Source organism: Botrytis porri, assembly GCF_014898465.1.
Source record: "Botrytis porri strain MUCL 3234 chromosome Unknown BPOR_016, whole genome shotgun sequence".
Lineage (NCBI taxonomy): Eukaryota > Fungi > Ascomycota > Leotiomycetes > Helotiales > Sclerotiniaceae > Botrytis > Botrytis porri.
Window position 1 is genome coordinate 661309 of NW_024066090.1, and position 22498 is coordinate 683806.

Sequence of the window (22498 nt, forward strand, 5' to 3'; positions counted from 1 at the left end):
CACTCTGATTAAATTTGATAAAGAAGTCAGAGTACATTTAAAGAAAATAACAAACTATTGCTTTCATATTGATAACATAAGCTAACATGAACACCAATTATCCCATAATACTATATACATTCTTTTCAATCCCAGTACATGCCCACGAAGAATACAGACCAGTTCATCCACGTCAACCAAAATACGGAAAATTCTCCATCGTCGTCGCAATAAAGGCATCGGGGGGTAAAAAACACAAACTCCTAAAAATTTCCACCATCAAAAAACACCTCGCCAATGCATATATAAAGAACAAGGGAGCCGCACCCCAGGCTAATTTTCTCGGCTTCGCGATTTTTCGGATATCGCCGCAGCATATCATGGCGCAGTAGGGAATCAGGGTGTAGATGAGTACGAATACCGTACACCAGATACTGGTGGACCACCAGAGAATCTGTTCGATATGGGTGGGGAAGGTGAAGTTCCATGCTGCGACGTGGATGCACCCAAAGACTATACTGCCGAATTCGAAGCCGATGAGCCAGGCTTCTTCTTCGTCGGACGAGGGATAGATGGTATCGTTTGGGATGGGGATGCCGGATGTGAGGGATCTAGAGGGGGTGTTGAGGATTATGTCAAGTATAGATGAACGATCGAGATCTTTGTTCATGAATTCGAGGAGGGGGGTGGGAATGGGTCCTTCGTAGGAGAGGATTGTAAAGGGTGTTGAGACGGCTTTGGGCTTGCTCCAGTTGAGGATGTAGATGAGGAAGGCGCAGGTGGCGAAGGCGATGGCGGCGAGTTCGAGCTGTGCGATTGCTAGACCTTTTGTTGCTCGTACGATGAGCTGGGCGACGATCCAGAGGAATTGGGTGGTTGCGACGATACGTATGAAAGTGTCGTTTTTGCTTTTGTCGTTGATTTCTTCGAGGGTGATGTTGGGAAGTCGGATGTGCTCGCATCGTCGAAGTGAGAGGATTTGTTTGGCGGTTAGATGGTATGGATTGGGATAATCGATAGGGGTAGTAGTCGCAGCACCTGGATCCGAAACATTAACTCGGATTGAGGCGTCGTTGGCATCTGAAGACACGCATCCGGTAGATGATTCCATTAATGGGGTAGAAACCTCGGTCGAAGGTGGGTGTGGTGTCTGACCCGCGAGAATGTCAAGGGCAACGCTAGGCTTGGCCTCGATATCATTATTCTCACTTGATGGTGGATCGCTTCGAATTACAAAACCCCCCATGTTTGCAAACAAAGTATGAGTTAATGTCCACTCGACATCATCATCAGCAGCCCAAGCTTTGAATTTTTCAAGCTGTTTCCGTGCAACATCGAGATCGCTCCAAGCTTTGGCAAGCAGGATCTCTGGAGCGAGGAAAGTTGCTATCATCCATTTGAGACTCGTTGCGAAGCGTCCGATTCTCCATTTTACATCATCTTTCAAACCTGAATCTCGATTGGCTCGTTGTTGGGGTACGTTGAGATGCTGAATTGCCCATGTAAAGATGATGATTGTGAATAGAGATGTCCAGAGGATATTCAGAGTTCCTCGACTGGTGGGCGGTGAGATATAGTTGGTTGATTTTGCTGGAATTGCACACGTTGTATCGAATGTCGTGTACGCATTTATAACTACTGCGTAGCTGAAGAGACTGTAGATTACCATATGGGAAAACATGGCGTCGCTTTTTGGTTTAGTAAATACAGAGCGAAAAGAAATCTGTGAGAAAAGGAAATATAGATAACACCATGCAGTTAGGAGAAATTGAACTTCATATCTCTATGGGAAAGACCGACCAGACACAAGGGAGACATTAGAACCATACTATATGTATCGTCACTTCCTCTTCAGCCATTATTTGACATGGTGTAATATCGATAGTTCAGATGGCGACTTCCCATTATGAACATAAAAAAACATATAGGAGCACGATCTTCATTTTCTCCGAATATTAATATCAACTCCAAGCTTCCACACATTCAATAGCAAATAATGGCAATCACGTAGAGCATTCGTAACTCGAACGCTTGGTAGCTTTTCACGAATATCGTTCCTGTCTTCATGACTTGAAGAGAAAAACACTTTGTTCATAACTCGAGACAATATCTGGCGACGACAATTAGCACAATTCCGGATGGTATAAGCGGTGCCAACTATGATTCATGAGTACTTTGGCTTCATAATACCAAGGAGTTCCTTGATATTTTGTTGCAGAAGTGTTCGAGGAAAATACCCAATAGTCACGGGAAATGTCCATCGAAATAAGGTTACTCCTCGCCGATAATAGCCGATTCGCAACCACACGTTGCGGGTCAGTGCAGCATGACTTCGAAGGACCTTTTTGGAATGTAATTTGTGAAGTTTCCTACAAAGTCATGCACTCACTACATAGTTTTACTTGCTCTAGTTGTTCTTACCTCAAACTTTTCAACACTCACAAACTTATAAACTTGAGTCTTCAGATTCAAGAGAATTGAACTGGAAAACGACAAACAAACCCCAAATCATCCCACTTATGAGTGTATGTGATAATCACATGACCATTCTTGCTATCAAACTTCCGGCTTAATTTCGTGAGACGTCTAGCTTTATCAAGAGAATATTTGACCAATCATTTATAGTCAATGTTATCTCACAAAATCTTCGTTAGCTGACTCTCCACCGCGGTCGATTTTCCGGCCAATTCACCAATCATAATAAAGGGGTTATCAACGAACATATTTGGGGGTGGTACAAAGAAATGAATGACCATCACCAATATCAACACTCATTGATGTTAGAACAAGCACTTGTGATGGAAGCCTCGATTTTGTATGAAAGTTCGTATGGAAGTTCATATTGAATATATTAATGCTTTTATGGTCAGTCCCATGAAAGCATAACTCATACAATTTTGGGGTGAATGAAAAGGTGCACAAGCACGTGGTCGGGTATATCTTCATTTCCCCCTTTGATTTTGGTCAGTGATTCAAATTCTTATATATTACTCTAAAATATCCTTTTGACAATGGAATTATTCAAGTGAATCCTTTCTACTACTCATCATCGATGTCTTATCTTTGAATCCACTGCGACTACCCATTTAGCAGGAGCGAGAGGTCATGTCCTTGCTGTGGCCGGAATGCCTTCCGGCCACGAAGAACAAGATAAAAAGGACAGAAATTTCGCACTTTTCGTGGAACTCTTCTTTGTCTTCTAACAACACAACTTTTACAAAATTTCAGAAACTTCCAAACCCCCTTTTTCTACCATTTTACACCCATTTCCACTTCATCACAAGCCTCTTATTCATCTTCTAAACTCATTTTCATCATGGGTTCAATTACTCCCACTCCTCTCCCACACTTCGAGGTCCTTAGGGATACCAAGCTAGAAGATAACTCATTGCCGGCCTTCATGGTATCAACAACCAGAGGTTTCCTTCCACGTACTGAACCTATTATCACTCTTCCCTCCGAATTCGATGCTCTAGAGTCTATCCTTCAACGCATGCCTATCAAGACTCTTGATGGCAAGCCAGGTCTTCTAGCTACTTTCACCCTTGGAGAGACAGTTCTCAATGAGCTTCCAGATCTTACCGATGCCATCAATAAGTATCAAGATAACTTACCTCTCATGAATGCTCTCTATCGCGATTATAGCTTCTTAGCTAGTGCGTACCTTTTGGAACCTTGTCATGAGAGATTCCTTAAAGGTGAAGAGTATGGATTGGGAAGACAAACTTTACCTAGAGTTATTAGTTTGCCTATCAGTAGATGTGCTGAGCTGTATGTATATTTCTCACTTTTGTTTCACTCTTCACGATCATCCATCACCATTACCTTGAGCTCACTTACAATTATCTACCTTCCAATCTCATCTCATTAAATGCTAATCTCATTCGTCCATAGTGCTGGTTTCAAACCATTCATGGAGTATGCTGGCTCTTATGCTCTTTACAACTACCGTCTTGAGGACCCAAGCAAAGGCTACACATACGATAACTTCCGTCTCATCCGTGCCTTTGAACATGGTCTTGATCACACTTCCAGTGAAGCCGGCTTTGTTCTCGTCCATGTAGACATGGTTTCTAATTCTGGACCACTGGTTGATGGTGCTGTAAGTTCTTTGGAAGCTGTTGAGAAACATGATCGAGATTCATTTGAGGGAGGTATGAGAAAAGTTTTGGGAGCTATGACTAAAGTTAATGCTGTCATGGATGGTATGTTTCCTACTTCTTCTGTTTTACCCCTTTACATTCTCATCTCTTAGACGACTGAAATTGACACGTCATGAGGCATGTGGCAGAAATCGAAGCCTGGTGATTACACCTCTTTCAGAACATTCATTTTTGGTATTACTAGCCAATCTATGTTCCCACATGGTGTCATTTACGAAGGTGTTTCTGAAGAACCCTTGAGTTTCCGTGGTGAATCTGGTGCTAATGATTCTATGGTATATTTCCCTTCCTTTCTCGGATAAAAATCTTCAACATAAAGTCATCAGTCTAACTAATTCCAGATTCCACTCATGGATAACCTCCTCAACATTCCTATGCCAACCACTCCTTTGACCTCAATTCTCAAGGACTTCCGCTCCTACCGTCCAGGAAACCACCGTCAATTCCTTGAACACATTCAAAACGCCTCCTTGGCTGTTGATCTCAAATCCTTTGCTCTTTCCTCTCCTGCATCCACTGCTCTCTATCTCCTCTGCATGGACCAAGTCCGTGATTTCAGATGGCGTCATTGGTGTTTCACTCGTGAATACATTCTCAAGAAAACCACGCATCCAGTTGCCACAGGTGGTTCTCCAATCGTTACTTGGTTGCCCAATCAACTCGGTGCGGTTTTAAGTGAAATGACGAGAATCTGGAAGGAAGTTGGTAATGAGGGTGAGGGAATGGGCGAGGAGAAAGAACATGTCAAGGATGTTATGGAGGCAGTTATTAGACAGAAGGAGCAGTTGGAGAAAGAAGTTGAGAAGTATTGTAAGGAGAGGGGGGTTAACACTGCAGCTGCTTCTGCTTAGATTGGTTTATTCTTCAAGGGATGATGGACTGAGGTGATTAGCTGTGTGGCAGGATAGATTCGATTCGAGATGCATTGCATTGCACATTAGATTGCAAATGCGAGCCTGGAAGCTGAGCTTTGGATTTCCTATTTATTGGTGGGCGAGATTGCGCAAAGGGATTGAGCAAGTTGCAAAATCTTACGGCCATGCTTATGTTTTATGGGAAAATGGTTGGGAGGATTTTTACTTTACTTTTCCTTGGTAGGAAATTGCATGGATTTCTTAGCTTGAATCTATATACAACGATGAATTTAATAACTCAAATGAATACGGAACTCTGTTCCTTACTGCATAATATCCTCTATTGATGATTCTTGATTGCAAATGCCTGAAATCTCATCTTATTACTCGGCGTCTTTGTAAGAATCTCGATATATTTTAAGCCAGGCCAATTACTTGTATATAGCATGAAGTCATGTATAAGTCTATTAAAAATGTAGTTCACCACAGCATCTAGACTACCCCAAAACCACAACGCTTCCGGCAAAACAAAAAATTCCCGTTAAACCTACTCCCCATCGTCAAAGACTCTCACACCTTCTCATCAAATCCCTCAAATTGGCCTTTAACAAGTCTCCCCAAAAGCCAAGGCACCATCAAAAACGCAATTCCCCCAGATTATTCCTCTATCTGTGTGAATATCGTGTCTCCGGGATTTCTCTCACTCGGTTCAATAAAAAATGAATGCAGACCGGAGATTGTCATAATAGGTGGTTTTTGCCATGCGAATTTGCTTGGAGAGTTTTCCTATGCAGGGATGAGATGTTAATGTGTTTTTTGACTAGGTTATTGTGGTTTTGAATGGTGGTTTGAAGAAATGGTTTGGGGATTGGGGGATTTGGATATACTCACAGTAATTATAGCCTCAAACTCAAAATCTTTCATAACGCAATGAAGAGTTTTGCCTACGGCAAGAGAATCAGCGGTATCTAGTGGTGTGATACTCTTCACAAACCCAGTATGCCTTTCACCAATCTTGGGAAAATCTAAGAGCTGGATTTCCGAAAATTAGAATGCATATATATATCTATCTATCTGTAACGAAGATGAGATATTACAACTTACCACATTCCGAACAGACTCCGGTGAGTAATCATCTTGACTGCTCTAGATGGAGAATCATATTTTGGGGATCAGCAGTGGATGTGTAGATGTCTTCACATACTGAGAAGGAGACCATATTGATTGCAATGTATGTCTTACAAGTTTGGCGTAAACTGATTGATACCTCGTGTTATGTGATGATGCTGCTAGCTTTACTTGTACCTTGTATATGTATATGTATATGTATGTGGGAGGCACAATTTAGTGAGGATTACGAATCTCACTGTGGACATACGCGATCAGCATTTCATCGTTGGTGAGATGTCAGCATGTCCACTTTGATGCTAGGATGATTGTGATTTGTGATGATTAGTTGATATCAAGAATTGTCATATTTTTTGGTGTGCTTCGTCAATTGCGAGATTGTAGCAGGGGAAAGGATTAGTTTGCAAAGGTTGTATAGTCTATAAATTGATTGAAAGTAAGGTTCCATTAAATAGTGGCATGATGTGTGATCAGAGGAACGCGATATCATGGGCTGTAGGTGGTGGGTACCATGAGATCGTTGATTACCTCATCAAATGTGACGGAATTGGAGCTGATGCAGAAGATATCGATGGGTGGACACCACTAGCATGGGCGTTGGGAAAAGTCCGATCCAAGAACCGTCCAAGTGCTTTTGTCATCGGGAAAAGTAGATGCAAATCAAAAAGACAAAAATGGACGCACTCCACTCTCGTGGGCGGCAGCATTGGGTCTTGAGGATATTGTACGTGTGGTCGTCGATGTTGAGGGGATTGATATATATGCGCGAGATATGGACGACCAAACACCAATATCAAGAGCAGAAGCATTTGGGCACGTAAATATTGTAGATCTTCTGAAATATGCACGTAAAGACGGAACATAGATAAGATAATCAATTCGAAGATGATGATATTATGTCTATGAAATTCCTGGTTATAAAGCTTAGAGAAGACTAGAAGCTAGAGTATCTCAGATAGTAGCGTTTGTCTTAGAGTTCTCGACATATCAAGAACTCTTCAAAGATATCCCGATATAGTCATCTCTGCCGATAGAAGAGATAGGAACAATGGAGATACTAGCAGCATATAAGAGATTGTATGTTCCGGGGATGATAGTGAGTTTCTGAACAAGTGATGTGTTTCCCCAGGGAAATGAGATAGACTAAGGTGTTCTTTTTACTCCTTTGAAACTGCGTTTCAGGCCATTCATATATATTCCTGATTTTGAGTAATAGATAGAGACACAAAATTTATTCAGTAATATAATGATCAGCCACTTTCTTGGATCGCCACCATGAACATCATCTCACATTTCACGTTCTCGAATGACTTATCTGGCGATATAACAAGAATAGTGCAATCTACTTTTTTCATTGCTTGGATCTATTATTTGATAGTTACACCAGCTCTCTGATAGATATTTGACTTTTATCAATGAAAGGGTATTGAGAATGCTTGTATGATACTCAGGCAGATCAGAGGTTCGCACAACTTCAAGAACGGCAAGCTTGGCAGGGACTTGATCATATTTTGTATCCCATCTCGCTGAAATACTTATATATTGTCTATCGGTATGCCACTAGAATTGATAGAATTGATTAGTTCTAGTGAAGTATAAAAGCATTATTATAAAACTTGAAGAACATGCATCCTATCGAAATCGCTTTGCCAACTTCAGCAGAACCAACAGTTTGAATTGACCAGATGAATGACCAGTGACCACATCAGTTACTATTGAAAATTGATGCAACCAGACGCTCAAGATTGATCTCACATCTTGGTTCTCTTTGAATATGTATAGATTGGGAAGAGGCTCTGGAAAATTCAATCCAACATATTCGTTTCCAATATTCTATATAGCCCAATAGCCGAAGTGCTTCAACCATACAAATGATAGTAATATGTGCAACTGCTCTTTCATCTCATCAGGGATTAAGAGAAGGATCTATGCTATGGGAGCCCTCTTCACTAGCTTCAAATCAATATAAGAGCAAGTCCCGATGTGAAAAAAAAAATCATATGGCCAAATTTGCTAGTCTAGAGTTTTTCATTTGAGATTTGCAGCGAATTACATTGTGAATCTTAAAAGGACAGAACCAAGCTACATATTCTTCTCTTCAAGTTGCAAACTGAAATTTCGGAAGAGGATCGTTAGTTGAAAGTATAATAAACTACACCAAATATTCCTTTTGGGTGATCGTAAAGGAGTCAAGCACAGAAGGAAACGATTGAACAAAAGGTAATCTAGTCATCTTGAATAAACAGATCTTTCATGGATTACGAGCCCACTCAGAGCTTTCGGTACTGGAGACTTTCCAATGGAAAGTTCACATTGGGTAGATGGGGGAATGGCAGTAGTCCTATTGAGAATCAAGAGAATTTAAGATGAAAGCTCTTGCTGCAGGAGATGTTAAGAGAGGGGAGAGGCTGGAAGTAGGGAATCTGTTGCTTTAGTGATGAGTAACTCCTCTTTTGCAAGGGACTCCTCATCAAAAAGCATGCTCATCAAAGTGACAGAAGGTACACTGAAGGGGACTGGGTAGCCTTTTAGTATTTGATTGCAAGAAGTTCTTTCAATAAAAGGTTCAAAAGCATTATAGATCCAAATTGGGATTCGGGGCTGTAAATAAGCTGCGTATAGTGGTGATTACTTTGCTGCGTCTGAGGATTGAACTTTTTTTCAAAGATCATCTGGTTTAGTCCAATCCGAACGAATTGCAATACACCAATCGAGTGTGCGTTTAAAGAAGGAAGGAGACAGATTGCAAATCATTTTATGGCACATTTTTATTTCTGGAACTGCGTGTATGTTGATATTTTCACGCGAAGCTATTGCCATCTCGTTCCTTCCACTTATGACATATACATAGAATGATGAACTAATAGTCTCGAAGCGGAAGTAAAGATACATCAATTCCCTTATGTGCTACCAAATAAGCATTTGGAAAGTGCGAAGATGGGTTAAGTAAGAGTATTACATCGGATGTTGCTTTTGCAGGAACTCTCAGACCTGAACATAAACATCAATGAAAGCTTTGCTCGACTTCAATTTAGAGATCATCAATTTTTGGTTGGATTCAAATAACGACACGGCATAGATTTTGAACAGAACTATATTCTAAGTATGTATTTCTACCCAATCACTCCTATTGTCAAATTGAATTCCAGAATGCACAGATATCTCTTTCGTTGTTTGGATGCTAACGTTCGGGCTGCTAGGTACTTGAAGTTATAAAAAATGAGTGGTCTTGCGGTTCTTGTAAATCTCGACGGACTACGTAGTTTTGATGTCTGGGAGGCAAATCAGACCAACCTTCAAAAGATCCGCCCATTCATTTCCGCAGTCGACCTTACTATACCATCCGGGCCCTCAGAAGACTTGCAATCACATGAATCAGACGCAGCGAAAATCTACGGGAGGATAACCATTCCTATTCTAGCTCAAAATGATACTTTTACAGAGGATAACAAGAATTGGAACGCGTTGGAGGCATTCGCGCCAACTCTCGAAAAGCTTCTTTGTATGACTTCTAAAGTTTTAAGAAAAGATCTGGAGGAAAATCATCCAAGACCTCAAGGTAGAACTCGAAATGACTATGAAGCTGCTCTTGAGATTTGCCAGCGTGCTCTACCTGCCGATCAAGGTGGAATGCCCTTTAGTGACGAGATACGTAGTGTTAATTGCTTTTCTCATGTTCGAATATCGGCAAATATCTCGATGGGAAATCCTTGGGAGAAACTCAAACCAGACACAGATACTGGAGCTTGCGGGCCTTGGGTCATGATAGTTCCATGGGGTCAATGGAGCGTCGTCGGTGATTGGATATATGGGGGAAGAATGGCTACCCCCCATGACAAGAATCAAGGGTTGTATCCCGGTAGTTCATTCCAGGTGCGGAAAGAAATGTATGTTTATAATACTCCTTACTCCCCGGTTCCGGGTAGCGAAAGGTATCAAATTGAATTTTTCATGCCGCACCTTCCCGAACATAACGGAGAGAGCTATGAAAAGTCGGCTGAATTAAGCAAAGAAGTAGAAAGTGAATGCCCTCTGATGAGGGATCCTGATAAGTTTGGAGGAATCACGCACTATTCTGCGATGGTGTGCCCACGATGCTTTCCTTCTTTTTCAAGTTTCACGTGGAATACTCCAATGAATGGGGTAGCTGACGGAGGCTACTATATCGGCCTTTATCTCTAGAGACATACCATACGCGCTAGGCTAGGGAAGAGAAAGACAGGAAGTAGAAATGAGACTATAATCAAAACCAAAAGAGATTGAGCATGGCATTGGACCTCCGATATTCTTCTTTTGCTGTGCCTGACTATAGATGACTTGATGGATTTTATTTAAAGTACCAGATGGTGATTACTCCCTAAGAGTTGGTTCGACACAACCACGAGAGACGGCTTTGGTTGTATGAAACCAAAGTCGTCCAATTCTCACCAAGGTGAAAGTTCATAGCTCCATTATTTTAATTGATGCCCAAAAGGCCTGGGTAGTTGGAGGAAGCCCGAAATTTAGTCGTTCGTTACAATGGTTCTGAGGATCTGTGGAAAATTGTATGGCTAACGGATACTGTCTACACTTTCCGATCATATTGATAGAGCACTGGAATCTCGATATGAGATTAAATTTGTAGCAAATAAATCTTTACTCTTGATATTCTTTATTTCAAAACAATCAAAAATGATGAATACGAAATTTCTAATTTTCGTAGGATTCATGTCTTGACTCTTGACAACCAGTGTGATCTGCCATTCAAAACTTTTATCACGATCATGTCCTCTGTGTGTGTAACTCGGGCCAAATGAGAAAATGAAATAAAAATGAGATGAACGTGGAGACATAGGTAGGTTTCTCATAAATCAACACGAGGATTTTGTCGACCGGTGAGTGTTTTTCCAACCACTCTATTCACCCCTTTACCCACTGACAAAACGGATTAAGGAGCGAATTGCTTGTGCTGTCGATATAGCGAAGTCAGAGTATTCCACACGTGTAGAAATACAACTCGGCCTACCTACGAAGTATGGATCAACCACTCGTATTGACCTGAGTAAAGCAGGTTATGATCAAAGCGTCAGGCCATGGACAAGATCCAGTTACAATACAAAGTACGAAGAAAGGTCAGCCGAGCGTCGGAGAATTGCAAGCGAATCGGTACAAAGGTTGCAAAATATGCCAACATTAGGTACCTGCATACATGATTTTTCCAAAAATAGGGACCAGCAGCACTTTTGACAAATTTGACCCTTAACTGCCAACACGTTGAAAAACCGCATTGTTCAAATAAACTTTCGACAAATTAGATTTCACCCCACCGAAAATACGGAAGTGGAGTGAGTGAGGCAAAAAGGGGCTATGCGTGAGGCTGGTGGCATTTATTCAGGTAAATTGTGTCACTTATTCTCCTAATAACTTAGTAAGATCTTACATTTCCATCTTCTCGTAAAGTATTCTTCATCATTTGTTCGCATAGAATTAGTTCTTCGATCGGGGCTACCGGTGCCAGTGTACAGCCGGATAAGTTGTTCCGTTACTACCCACCTACCTCATAGGGGTTCGTATTAAATAGTGGGAGCAGATCTCGGGGGTTTCACAGCGGGTATATAACCGGTACTTGACACTTGTGCGGCCAGAAAGTATGCCCATGCTCCACTCATAAGCACGTCCCATGAGGTGGTAAAATACAGGATGATTGGTGGCCCATATTGAGGTGGAGTGTGGCATACTTTCTGGCAGCACGAGTACTGATTAGCTGATGGTGCTGAATTTGAAAGTACAGAGTACTTGATACTATTTGCGGGGACAATTAAGCTCAAGAATAACCTAACAGCAAGCATGATTGACTTTGGAATCTGTATAGAAGATTCTAGTGATTCTATGGAAACTTTAGGGTTTTGTGGTTTGAGTCTGATATGCATCATTCATGAGATTAGATGTTTGTGACGTTTGTAATAAATTACGATAAATAAATTGTGAAAATTATTGACATCTAATAGTAAACACCGAGGTACCTATCATTAGAATACCAATGACTTGGCTTTACCCATACCCTCCGTCTAGTAATTTTAACATTAATGCCAAATGTGCCTGGATCTTTATCCAACGTGCGATGTGATGTAGGGACATAATGTCATGCATACAAGGCTACAAGCCAGCACAAGCAACCTGAATACAATGACGTTCGACTCGTCCCACTTACAGCCACAGCATCCACTGAATACGAGAGCGAGGATTGCCGGCTCCACAGATCGGCATCATTCTGTGTCGTCTGTACATCGTGCATCTCGTATCCAAACATACACTCTGGAGACACTCCATTAAAAGGGAAATCTAGAGCGATGGGAATAATATATAAGAATGAGATATCCTGCTGTGTAAATCATCATTCAATCATCAAACAGTCTCATCTCAACTCACAATAACCAACATCTAAACCAATCAACTCAACTTTTCGTCAAGAAATCAATCATCCAACCGCAAACATGCAATTCTCATCCGCTATCGTCTCCGCCATCACCGTTGCTCTTGCATCGGCTGCCGCCATCGAACAGCGCTACAACCTCTTCCAAGTCTCTGACTTCAGCGCCGCCTGCGTCCCACACAGCAGCCAGTGCCTGTAAGATTCCTCCCTCTTCTCTTCTCAAATCTAAACTAACCCTCGATCAGCTACTCCTTGACCGTGATCCAACCCGGAAGCATGGAAAAAGTCGGTGTCAAATGCACCGCTCTCGTCACCGGCAACGCCAACGGAACTCTCCCAAACATCCCACAATGGGGCGGCTCCTGCGGCGATTCCTCCCGCACCTTCTGGGCCACCCGCGAAGATGCCGGTCTTAACTTCTTCGTTTCCCAACCGGTTTCTGTCGCTAGCAACCAAACTGCTATCCACTTGCTCCCCAACAGCGATTTCACTATGGTTCCAACCACCATTGGTGACATCCAGAGCTACACTGGCCCAAGCTCCTTCGGTTTGGAGGAGACCTATGATTACTAGAGGAATCGACAGAGAGGGAAAAGTGTCATGGCTTTCGCTACGGAAGTCTTTGTTTACCTAGTAATTATTGATGGATATTAGCGAAGTTTTTGTTTCTGTTTCTGGTGTGCGCTGAGGATATTTGTTGCAGATAGTATTGAGGAGGATAATTGGGATAGTAGAACATTATTAATACAGCTACTTTCCCCCCATTTTTGTTCCTGCTTGCAAATTTCTGAAGTCTCAAGGGCATTCCGCTGAATTTTCATCGCCATCATCACCACTGTCGCCAAACGATACAATTCAATGCCTCGTCATTTCATGTGATAGCGATGGCAAATCTAAGGAGCGAGTCTGTTGAATTGCGTTCTGAAGTTTTGTCTTTTGAGCATCATTTCAAATTCTCTTGTTTAAAGTTAGACTCGATCAGCATTCGAGCATAATATCGGTGTTTGTAAGAGCCTTAGACAGTGTTAATAGTGATAAGTGATAATTCCACAGTATTTGGGCAGATATGGAAAGAAGACATGACATAGACTCAATAATTTGAGCAAAAGGACATCTCATCCCGTTCCAGCATTCGACAAGTGGCTTTGACGGAACCAGCAACCTTATTCAAGACAAAAATCATAATCATCGCAATTATTTGTTAGTGAAGGATGGGCAAAGTCCTTGGTTTCTGGACTGGATCTTTTCTGTCCTGTTGTGTAGGCTTGGCATTAGCATTTGAGAAGAGAATTGGGATAGTTGGTGCTTTGTTTGTATGCTAAGTGATATCTTCTTTATACACTCCAACGACATACCGTGGTATAGTTTCATTACGACACCGGATTGTTTCCCTGCACACAAAGTAAAGTGGTATTGAAATCGATCTGCATGTATATACAAATTAGGACATGCGAATTTCAGAAAAATGCTTTAAAGGAACTCTAAAGGGATGATATCCCGCTTATCCTACCGTTCGCCAATATCTAGATAAAAAACTCGATTGCGTGCCTTGTTTCTTCCTTCCATCTCCCATTTCTTATATCTATACTCCGAACCTCCTATTTACTCTCCTAAACATCAGAAAGTATCTTTATCCACACCCACATCACAATACAAATACCTCCTATATTTTACTGCGCCAATGATATAGTCAAAGAACAAATTTAATCTACATATATACATATACATATAATTAGTTTACTCCCGGTGACCTTATCCATCTCTTCCCCTCCCTTTCCTCAATCCCCGCCAGTTCTAACTTCTCCAAAGAACACTCCTAAGTTCCCGTAACTAGAAACTCCCAAGAATATTTCGTGATAACTAGAGGATTCTGAGATCTGGGATGGAAAATCTGAGGTTTTGAGGGAGGGATATTTGGATTTGTGTTGGAGGAAAAGAATATTAAGAAATGTAGATAAGTACCTAGGTAGTCAGCGAAGGGTGATCACGGGATGTGATGGGATGGAGATGAGATGAGACGAGGAGCAACAGTTAGTGAGTGAGATCCAAATTCGAATTAGATATGTGACTGAGAATATCCAAACCCCATTCATCCTAGCATTGCATTTCAAAACAAAAAACACATCCTTAGAAACCGTATAATATTCCTTACATGTGCATTACCTCATATCTCCAAGCCCCATTTTCAAACACGAGAATGGAAGTAATCTCTCCCACTTCCCCATCAAACTCCCAGCGAATAAACTTTCCTCCCCTTACTCTTTACTCCAACTCCGCAATGCCCTCCTGAGACTTCCCTCCTTTAAAATACTCCCACCCCTCCCCCGGTGTCGTCACCAAACTCGCATTTCCACTCCTCCCCCCCTTCCTATTTTCATTCTCCTCTTTCTCCCTTTCCTTCCCCCCAATCTCCACCGGCGCCGCAATGTCCCTCGGACTCTGCGGCGTCACCGGAACTCCCCTTTGACTCCCGCACGCCGGACTCGTCTCCTCACTCTCCATAAACGGACCACTCTGCGCTTTCTTCCCAAAATAATCCGAATCCCCTCTCACAAATGTCTCTGCACCCTGTCTTTTCAAAATTCTCGACCCCGCTTTCGATTCCGATTTCTGGGAGAAGCGAGACCCGGAAATCTGGGACATGGCAGCGGGTGGAATATCCATATCCGGATGAGAAGAGGATTTCGACTGGAGAGCTCGACGCCGATGGATGGTGAAGAAATAGACGCAGGCTCCTAGACATGCTAATACGAGAAGCGCGACTCCGACACCGATGCCGGCTTTGGCGCCGGTGGAGAGACCGTGGTTGTTGGATGTAGAATTGGAGTCTAAGATCCCGGTTGCTAAGATTCCGTTGCTTCCTGTGCGGATAGCAGATCCGGTACCGGTAGTAGCAGCGCAGTAATTTGTACCGCTGAGAACCGTACATCCGAATCCATTATCGCAGCAGCCGCCACCCATGGAACTAGCGCAGGCGAATTGGTTTGTGGTACATCCGGATGGGATGACAGAGACGAGAGCGGGGGTTGAGGAAGGAGAGATTGTGACGGCGCATGCACTAGTGCCGTCTGAGAAAATGCATTGCGCGTTGTAGTTGCAACAGCCTCCGCCGAGAGAACTAGCGCATTGGTAGTGAGAGATGGAGAGACAGGCGCGGGGAACACATGTTGTGGTTATGGTTGTGGTGGAGGATATAGTGATTGTTCTGTTGCTGAGATAGGAAGCGGAGGGGCAGGGTGAATCGCAATTACTGCCGATAGCGCAGCAGGAGGGACCTTTGAAGGGGGATATGAAGCAGTATTCGGTGTTGGAACAACATTTTGCTACATCTATATCGAGACCTTTGAGAAGAAATTGCAATCAGTGGATGTTTTTCGCATGATACAATTGAAATGGGCAGCGCAATGAAAAATATAAAGGATGCAAGATGGGAAGATAAGTTAAAAGTTGAGAATAATTACAAGAATGAGATCCAAGCGGACAAAGTCCCCCATCTCGCTCCAACAATCTTCCCTCATTCAATCCCGTATAATATCTCGGACTTAATACATTCCCATTCCCCTCATTTTCCATTCTCACAGCTCCAAATTGTCCTCGCACCTGTCCCACATTCGTGAAGCTCAATCCCAGAAATATTAAAAGCCACAAGGACCGCGAAAATATCGATATCGACAGTGGCATCTTGAAGGATTCAAAATAGTTTCTATGGCGAACTTCAGATAGAATGATCCATGCCAAGATATATGTATACAAGTAAATATCTAGGCATGTAACATCCCTTCAATCGCATGCGGGGAAAGGTAAAAAGTCTCCGTCACTGGTGACACACTGGTGGAAATGAATAAATAATCACAATGAATTCATCAATCCCTCGTGCAAGAACCGCTGATGGAGACGTAAAAGAATATGAGAAAGCAAAAGACGAGGAAAAAAAGTCACAGGAAAAGAAACTTCACAGCCGCAAAAAACAACATCCAATCCCCATCAAAATTCAAAATCTCCACGAGCCAACAAACAAACTCTCCGATGAAAAATCCAATCTAGTCTTATCTTACATTTCCATACCTCCATCCATCCATTCTACCCGGTCCCAGTTCAATCATCTCTTAACATTTACAGCATCCAAAAGCTGAGGTCAGCCGTAAGCCATTTTTAGATATCGCTTGATATTATTGGTGTTGATGATTTTGCGAACCCGGGGATGTGCAGCGAGATATGTATAAATAAAGTTGTATGCTGGGTGTAGCGAGAATCGATTTGAGGTGATGGATTTTGGGGAAGGTTGTGGAGTGAGATTTAGGTGTGTGTGAAGGTGTTTATTGGGATGATGTAAGAGAGATAGTATTCTGTATACTGAGTAGAAGAATAATATGATGGAGTACAATTTTGTATAGATGTAGATATCTATAGAGAATAAGTTGAGAAGAAAAATAAACATTAGATAGCCTTAATATTTATATCCCGGTGATGGGGGACCGAGTAGCTTTAGATTTAACTGTATTCATTACTAATAATTTCTCAAACAAGAACTAAACTTCGAACTATAAACAAACCTAAATATAAGAGACTAAAAATATCAAGGCCTATATGCCTGTATATAAGAGTCATATATTTAAAACTAATCTTAGTATTTAGTCTTAGTTTATATTATTAGTTTAAAATTTTAATATATAAATATATAGAATCATTATAACGTAGTTCATTGGTATATAGACTACTTTGAAAATATACTAAGATCAAGATTTTCTTAATATTTATATTTTAATAGTTAATTTTTTTAGTGATTTTTAATATAAATTTAAATTTAAAACTTTCAAAAAGATATATAGTTTTCTTTTAATAATTGTTATTAAAAAGTTATTAAAGATTTTTATAAAAGTTTTAAATTTGTGTATAATTTCTATATAAATTAAAAAATCGATATTTTGAAGCTTTAAATTTTAATATAGAAAAATCCGAAAAATCTAATTTTTTTAGAGTAGATTCAAAACGATCTGAATTATATATATATAAATTTTCAATAAATTCTATCCATAAATAAGAAAGTTAAAAAATTTATTTTTTGAGATTTTTGATGATAAAGAGTGGCTCAAAACAGGGGTGGTCCGAAAGTAGGTACCCGACTTATTATATATACTATACCCCATCATAACTACAAACAGAAGATAGGTACATGAATTAAAGTACCTACCTATTATCCAATCCAAATCTCAACTACAAACCCCAAGATAGCAAAGTTCATTAATATCATACCATACCTACCTACCTACCTACCTACATACATACATAAAAAACACCTATCTCCAATCCATCCATCTCTTCACCCATCACCGAAACCAAAACAGACAAGTAAGTAAACATCTATCTACCTACCAACCACCAACCTAGTATTCCCAATCCAATGGAGAGGTGAATGTATGCATATGTATCAACCTACTAGTCTAGGCAACATGCTATGCACATCATCATCAAGTCCGCGGCTACTGTAAGACACAAACACCACCTTTGGAGGTTCGAAGTTCCATTGTGCATATATTCCGGAGTAAGAAATGCCGTTTACATTTTCCATTGTACATTGTACATTCCTGTGAAAATATTCATATGATATTGGTATTGGTATTAGATGGAGATTGAGAATGATATGATATGATATTTGATGAGCTTGATGCAATACCATGTAAACATTAAGATCCAAAGAAGGAGAGGAAAAACATCTCCTTCCTTGTAGGTCATCTATACTCTCTCCTTTGCACTAGATACTGGTATGTCGGTAACAACTCTAGACTCACACTCATGAATTTCCTAAAGGAAACTCGTACGCCAAAATTAAATAAATAAAACTTCCTCCAACGCCTCAATCTCAATTAACCAAACAAAAACTCCCATTAATGCGTTGCGTGACATGCGTGTCCAAATGTACGAAAGAAATCTTCATGCGTGAGTATCTGTAACAATTCCCCCCCTTCACCATATCTCGTTTAGAAATGCAACTCCCTTTGACCGCGTAAATTAACTTCCAATACTTCCTCCAAAAGGATGACTTTCTCGAAGGTCTGCTACCAAATCATCGACATTATGGAGATATCGCCCGAGCAATTCTTGTTTCTCCTCTAGTGTTTTGGTATGTTCGCTTTCACTGTGTGCTCTTCTTCTACCTGATTCTTCTCGGTTATTGATTGCAACGGGGAGTTTGCTGGGACTGCGTCGCATTATTGCCATGGAGTTTGATGAGCCGGATGGTAGTGATGGGGTTTCGGGCATGAGGTAGAAGTAGAGGAACTCGACAAGTTTGAGCTTTACATCGCGACTTGTTTCGCGGGATTTGAAGATGGAGGTTATGGTTAAGAGACCATCGAGCGTTTCGAATGTGCGAGTATTTTTGGGGGTGTCAATGAGGGAACAGACGAGGGTGAGAAGGGTTGCAGATTGGATTGCGGGACAATTGACTGGTTCGAGGAGATCGAGAAGATGCTGTGGAAGGTTAGTATTTTATCATGTGCGTTATTCTGAGAGAGTGGGAATATGATTGAGCATGGAAACATACGTTCATGTATAATTCTCGAGAGAATAAACTCCTCGAAGGAGGATGTAATAACAGAACCCCCTGGATCAATTCCAATGTTTGAATGATTAACAAATCACTTTGTCCATCATTCGTCTTTCCCATCAATCGATCCAAGCACGTAACCAATCGCATAGCGACATTCCACTCGAAACCCTCTTGTAATCGAAAGAATTCTCGAAATGCGGCATCATTAGGTAGTTCACTCAGGGCTTTTCGTGGCGGAGGTTCTTTTCCCGGATCAATGACTGAACGACGTTTATCGACATTAGATCTGGGAGAATTGGACAGACAAATTTGGGCTAATAGTCCTTCGACCTGTCGGAGACCTTTGCGAATTTTGGAAGCATCGTAGGAAGAAAGATTATCGAAAGAGAGAGAAAGTAATGCTTCCATGGTTTTAAATTTTTTGGTGTTCGTGTTTGTGTTCTTGAATGCGTGGATTGGTGGGCGTGTATGAATGAATGAATTGAATTTTTGGGTTCACTATCTGATTCTGGGAAAGATTGATTGATTGCGCAAAATCGCAACGAATGGTTTGAATTGTACAATGGGAAAGAAGGAATAAATATTGATTTATTGACTATGTTAATACAGAAAAGTGAAGAGAATGTAATATGGGAAGGAAAGAAGGTAGATATCCTATCTTATTTTAGAAATTTTAGAAGAAGTATAATGGTTTTAGGGTATACCTACCTAGTTATTAATCGTTCTCAGGGCAACGAATCCAAAGCGACGGGAAGGCTTTCAGGGAAGATACTGGGTAGTTGTGGTAGGTAGTGTAGGTAGTCGGTAGCGAGATGGAGGATTGATGGCGGTATATATTTGCTGATGCATTGACCGTGGTTTGAGTGAGTTTGTCTGTGGGTACCTATGTAGTTCTCTTTTTGTATGGAAGTTTGTTAATTTGTTAATTTGTTAATTTTATGATTTTATGATTTTATGACTCGTATTAGTTAAGTATTGTTATCGTCATTATGATCTTGAAATATACATGACGCCATAGCAATACATGAGTTATAGATATATATATATCAAGGTCCATACAGCCTTTTCTTCTGATGCTGAAGGAGAGAAGAAAGAAATAGCTACCTTCAGCCTCATTTCTTTCAATATGGCGTGTTCATCAATATACCTAGGTAGTACCTACATACCTACTTATCCATCCATGGATACCTACCTAGCTATGGTATCTGTATGCGCACACGATCAGATGAACATACCACGCAGCCACTACCACGATTACTACCACCATCGCACAACCATCACACAACCATCACACAACCATCACTCTCACAGACATCTGCAGGAAGTCTATTATTCAACGCGTGAAGAAATTCTAAAGCTCCCGGCCTTGTGCACGACCAAAACTAATCATGTTAAGCATAGTAAACTATAAAGTAACCCGTACATTCTGCTGGCTGCCAACATATATCTCCCTATCTTACTTAGCTACTAGGAATCTATCCATCTTACTTGCAGTTACGGCGCGCACATGCTATCTATCTCTCCATCTCCATCTCCTTCTCCATCTCCATCTCCTTCTCCATCTCCATCAGTATTGGAAAATGGATCCAAATAATCAGAAATAGGAAGCTTCATTACAAATTCCCTTCTTCATCGTCGTAAATCCATGCAAGGGTTACGCATCAATCTATCACATTCTTGTTCACCCCGCCCGCCTATCAATTCAACGTGGGAAATAAAGCCAGACCCAAATCTTTCAGCGACTTCTTCCAACTAAAGGTCCTTCCATTATGGTTTCCGAAAACTTTCCTTCTCCCAACGCGATCCCTCCACGAACTTCCTCCAACGGTCAAAATAATCTCAACCATCCAGCTTCGAAATCAGTCCTCCGTCCCGTCTCGGAAGGCGATTGGATCAGTCAGAGAAATAGTATGCATATCGCACAATCTTCTCAATCTTCCGAAGCCATGAATCCTTCAATTCAAGGAGGCGCGGCTCCAGATCCAATCAACTATACAAAAAATGATATGGCATTTCATGGAAGGAGTTCCTGGGCTCCAGAGAAGGATAAGATATTGTTCGGTCCATACGATTATTTGGAGGCACATCCAGGAAAAGATATTAGGAAACAATTGATCGCCGCATTCAACGAATGGCTGGAGGTACCACCGGAGAGTTTAAAGGTCATTACCAAGGTCGTGGGAATGTTGCACACAGCCTCATTACTTGTCGATGATGTCGAGGATTCTTCATTGCTGCGACGTGGATTACCCGTCGCACATAGTATTTTTGGTACGGCGCAAACGATCAATTCTGCAAACTATGTATACTTTTGCGCATTGCAGGAACTCCAGAAACTCAACAATCCACAAGCGATTACGATTTACACAGAGGAACTATTAAATCTTCATCGCGGCCAGGGTATGGATTTATTTTGGAGAGATAGTCTCACTTGTCCCACCGAAGACGATTATTTAGAAATGGTTGGTAATAAAACCGGTGGGCTCTTCAGACTCGCCGTCAAGCTCATGCAAGCGGAGAGTCAAACTTCAAGGTAGAGGGTACCCCGCCCCCACCGATCAACAGAAACATGCTCACCCCTGCCCAGGGATTGTGTCCCATTAGTCAACCTCATCGGCATCATTTTCCAAATCCGCGACGACTACCAAAATCTCTCGTCGCCGGAATACTCGCAAAATAAAGGCCTGTGTGAGGATTTGACAGAGGGAAAATTCTCGTTCCCCATCATCCATTCCATTCGCGCTGCACCCGATAATCTCGTCCTGCTCAATATCCTGAAACAGAAAACAGATGATGAACAGGTGAAGAAATATGCAGTGGCGTACATGGAACAAACGGGCAGTTTCGAATATTGTAGAAAGGTTCTGGTTACTTTGAGTGAGAGAGTTAGGAAGTTGGTCGAGGAGCTGGATGATGGGGGAAATAAGGGGAAGGGGGTCATGGCAATTTTGGATAAAATGGCAATCTAATTTTTGGGGAGTGGAAGGGGAAAGAGACGTCGAAGATTGAAGAAAATCGAATCATTTGAGCGGGGTATTTTGTGATATGAACACTTTGGTTTGGCAATATGCTGGCTGGCGTATTTGGGCATCTATTACAAATATCATTTTTGAGCACGGTTTTTAGCTTGCCTATTACTTAATTAGGTCGATTTATGATATCAATCAGGTTTAGGGTTAGGGTTAGGAATACTTTCTTCTCTGTTGCGTATTTTTTGGACTTGTCTTGGGAAATTTGCATGTGCTGAGTTGAGTGATACGTGTTGATTCCTCGGTGATTGAGTATGAATCAAGTATATTTTGATATCTTCTTGATTTTGGGGACCTCTCAGTGAACGGATACTCTGCTTGATTTGTTATTGCGTGGGGGATTATAGAGTATAGAGAGGGTTTTATGGTCGTGGGGTTGAAAA

General features: G+C 41.4%; 7 protein-coding genes across 7 annotated transcripts; 4 read left to right on the plus strand and 3 right to left on the minus strand.

Annotated features, from left to right (window-relative positions):
* Positions 1–172: 172 nt before the first annotated feature.
* EAF01_010420 (uncharacterized protein) lies at positions 173–1660 on the minus strand (the record flags this gene model as incomplete). Its single annotated transcript, XM_038918677.1, has 1 exon — positions 173–1660. The coding sequence occupies one exon, from the start codon at positions 1658–1660 to the stop codon at positions 173–175; it is 1488 nt and encodes a 495-aa protein (XP_038765902.1).
* Positions 1661–3295: 1635 nt separating this feature from the next.
* Positions 3296–4993, plus strand: EAF01_010421 (uncharacterized protein; the record flags this gene model as incomplete). Its single annotated transcript, XM_038918678.1, has 4 exons — positions 3296–3750; positions 3874–4184; positions 4260–4417; positions 4484–4993. The coding sequence occupies 4 exons, from the start codon at positions 3296–3298 to the stop codon at positions 4991–4993; spliced, it is 1434 nt and encodes a 477-aa protein (XP_038765903.1).
* Positions 4994–9343: 4350 nt separating this feature from the next.
* EAF01_010422 (uncharacterized protein) lies at positions 9344–10306 on the plus strand (the record flags this gene model as incomplete). The annotated part of the gene is made up of 1 exon (XM_038918679.1): positions 9344–10306. One exon carries the CDS (start codon positions 9344–9346, stop codon positions 10304–10306), a length of 963 nt encoding a protein of 320 aa, XP_038765904.1.
* Positions 10307–12385: 2079 nt separating this feature from the next.
* EAF01_010423 (uncharacterized protein) lies at positions 12386–13347 on the plus strand. The gene is made up of 2 exons (XM_038918680.1): positions 12386–12731; positions 12782–13347. Exons 1-2 carry the CDS (start codon positions 12598–12600, stop codon positions 13107–13109), a joined length of 462 nt encoding a protein of 153 aa, XP_038765905.1. The 5' UTR covers positions 12386–12597; the 3' UTR covers positions 13110–13347.
* A 1451-nt stretch (positions 13348–14798) lies between these two features.
* EAF01_010424 (uncharacterized protein) lies at positions 14799–16937 on the minus strand (the record flags this gene model as incomplete). The annotated part of the gene is made up of 2 exons (XM_038918681.1): positions 15998–16937; positions 14799–15877 (listed from the first exon to the last, which is right to left on the minus strand). Exons 1-2 carry the CDS (start codon positions 16215–16217, stop codon positions 14799–14801), a joined length of 1299 nt encoding a protein of 432 aa, XP_038765906.1. The 5' UTR covers positions 16218–16937.
* A 1167-nt stretch (positions 16938–18104) lies between these two features.
* EAF01_010425 (uncharacterized protein) lies at positions 18105–19782 on the minus strand. Its single transcript, XM_038918682.1, has 2 exons — positions 19081–19782; positions 18105–19007 (listed from the first exon to the last, which is right to left on the minus strand). Exons 1-2 carry the CDS (start codon positions 19492–19494, stop codon positions 18546–18548), a joined length of 876 nt encoding a protein of 291 aa, XP_038765907.1. The 5' UTR covers positions 19495–19782; the 3' UTR covers positions 18105–18545.
* A 1073-nt stretch (positions 19783–20855) lies between these two features.
* EAF01_010426 (uncharacterized protein) lies at positions 20856–22055 on the plus strand (the record flags this gene model as incomplete). The annotated part of the gene is made up of 2 exons (XM_038918683.1): positions 20856–21619; positions 21674–22055. 2 exons carry the CDS (start codon positions 20856–20858, stop codon positions 22053–22055), a joined length of 1146 nt encoding a protein of 381 aa, XP_038765908.1.
* Positions 22056–22498: the final 443 nt, after the last annotated feature.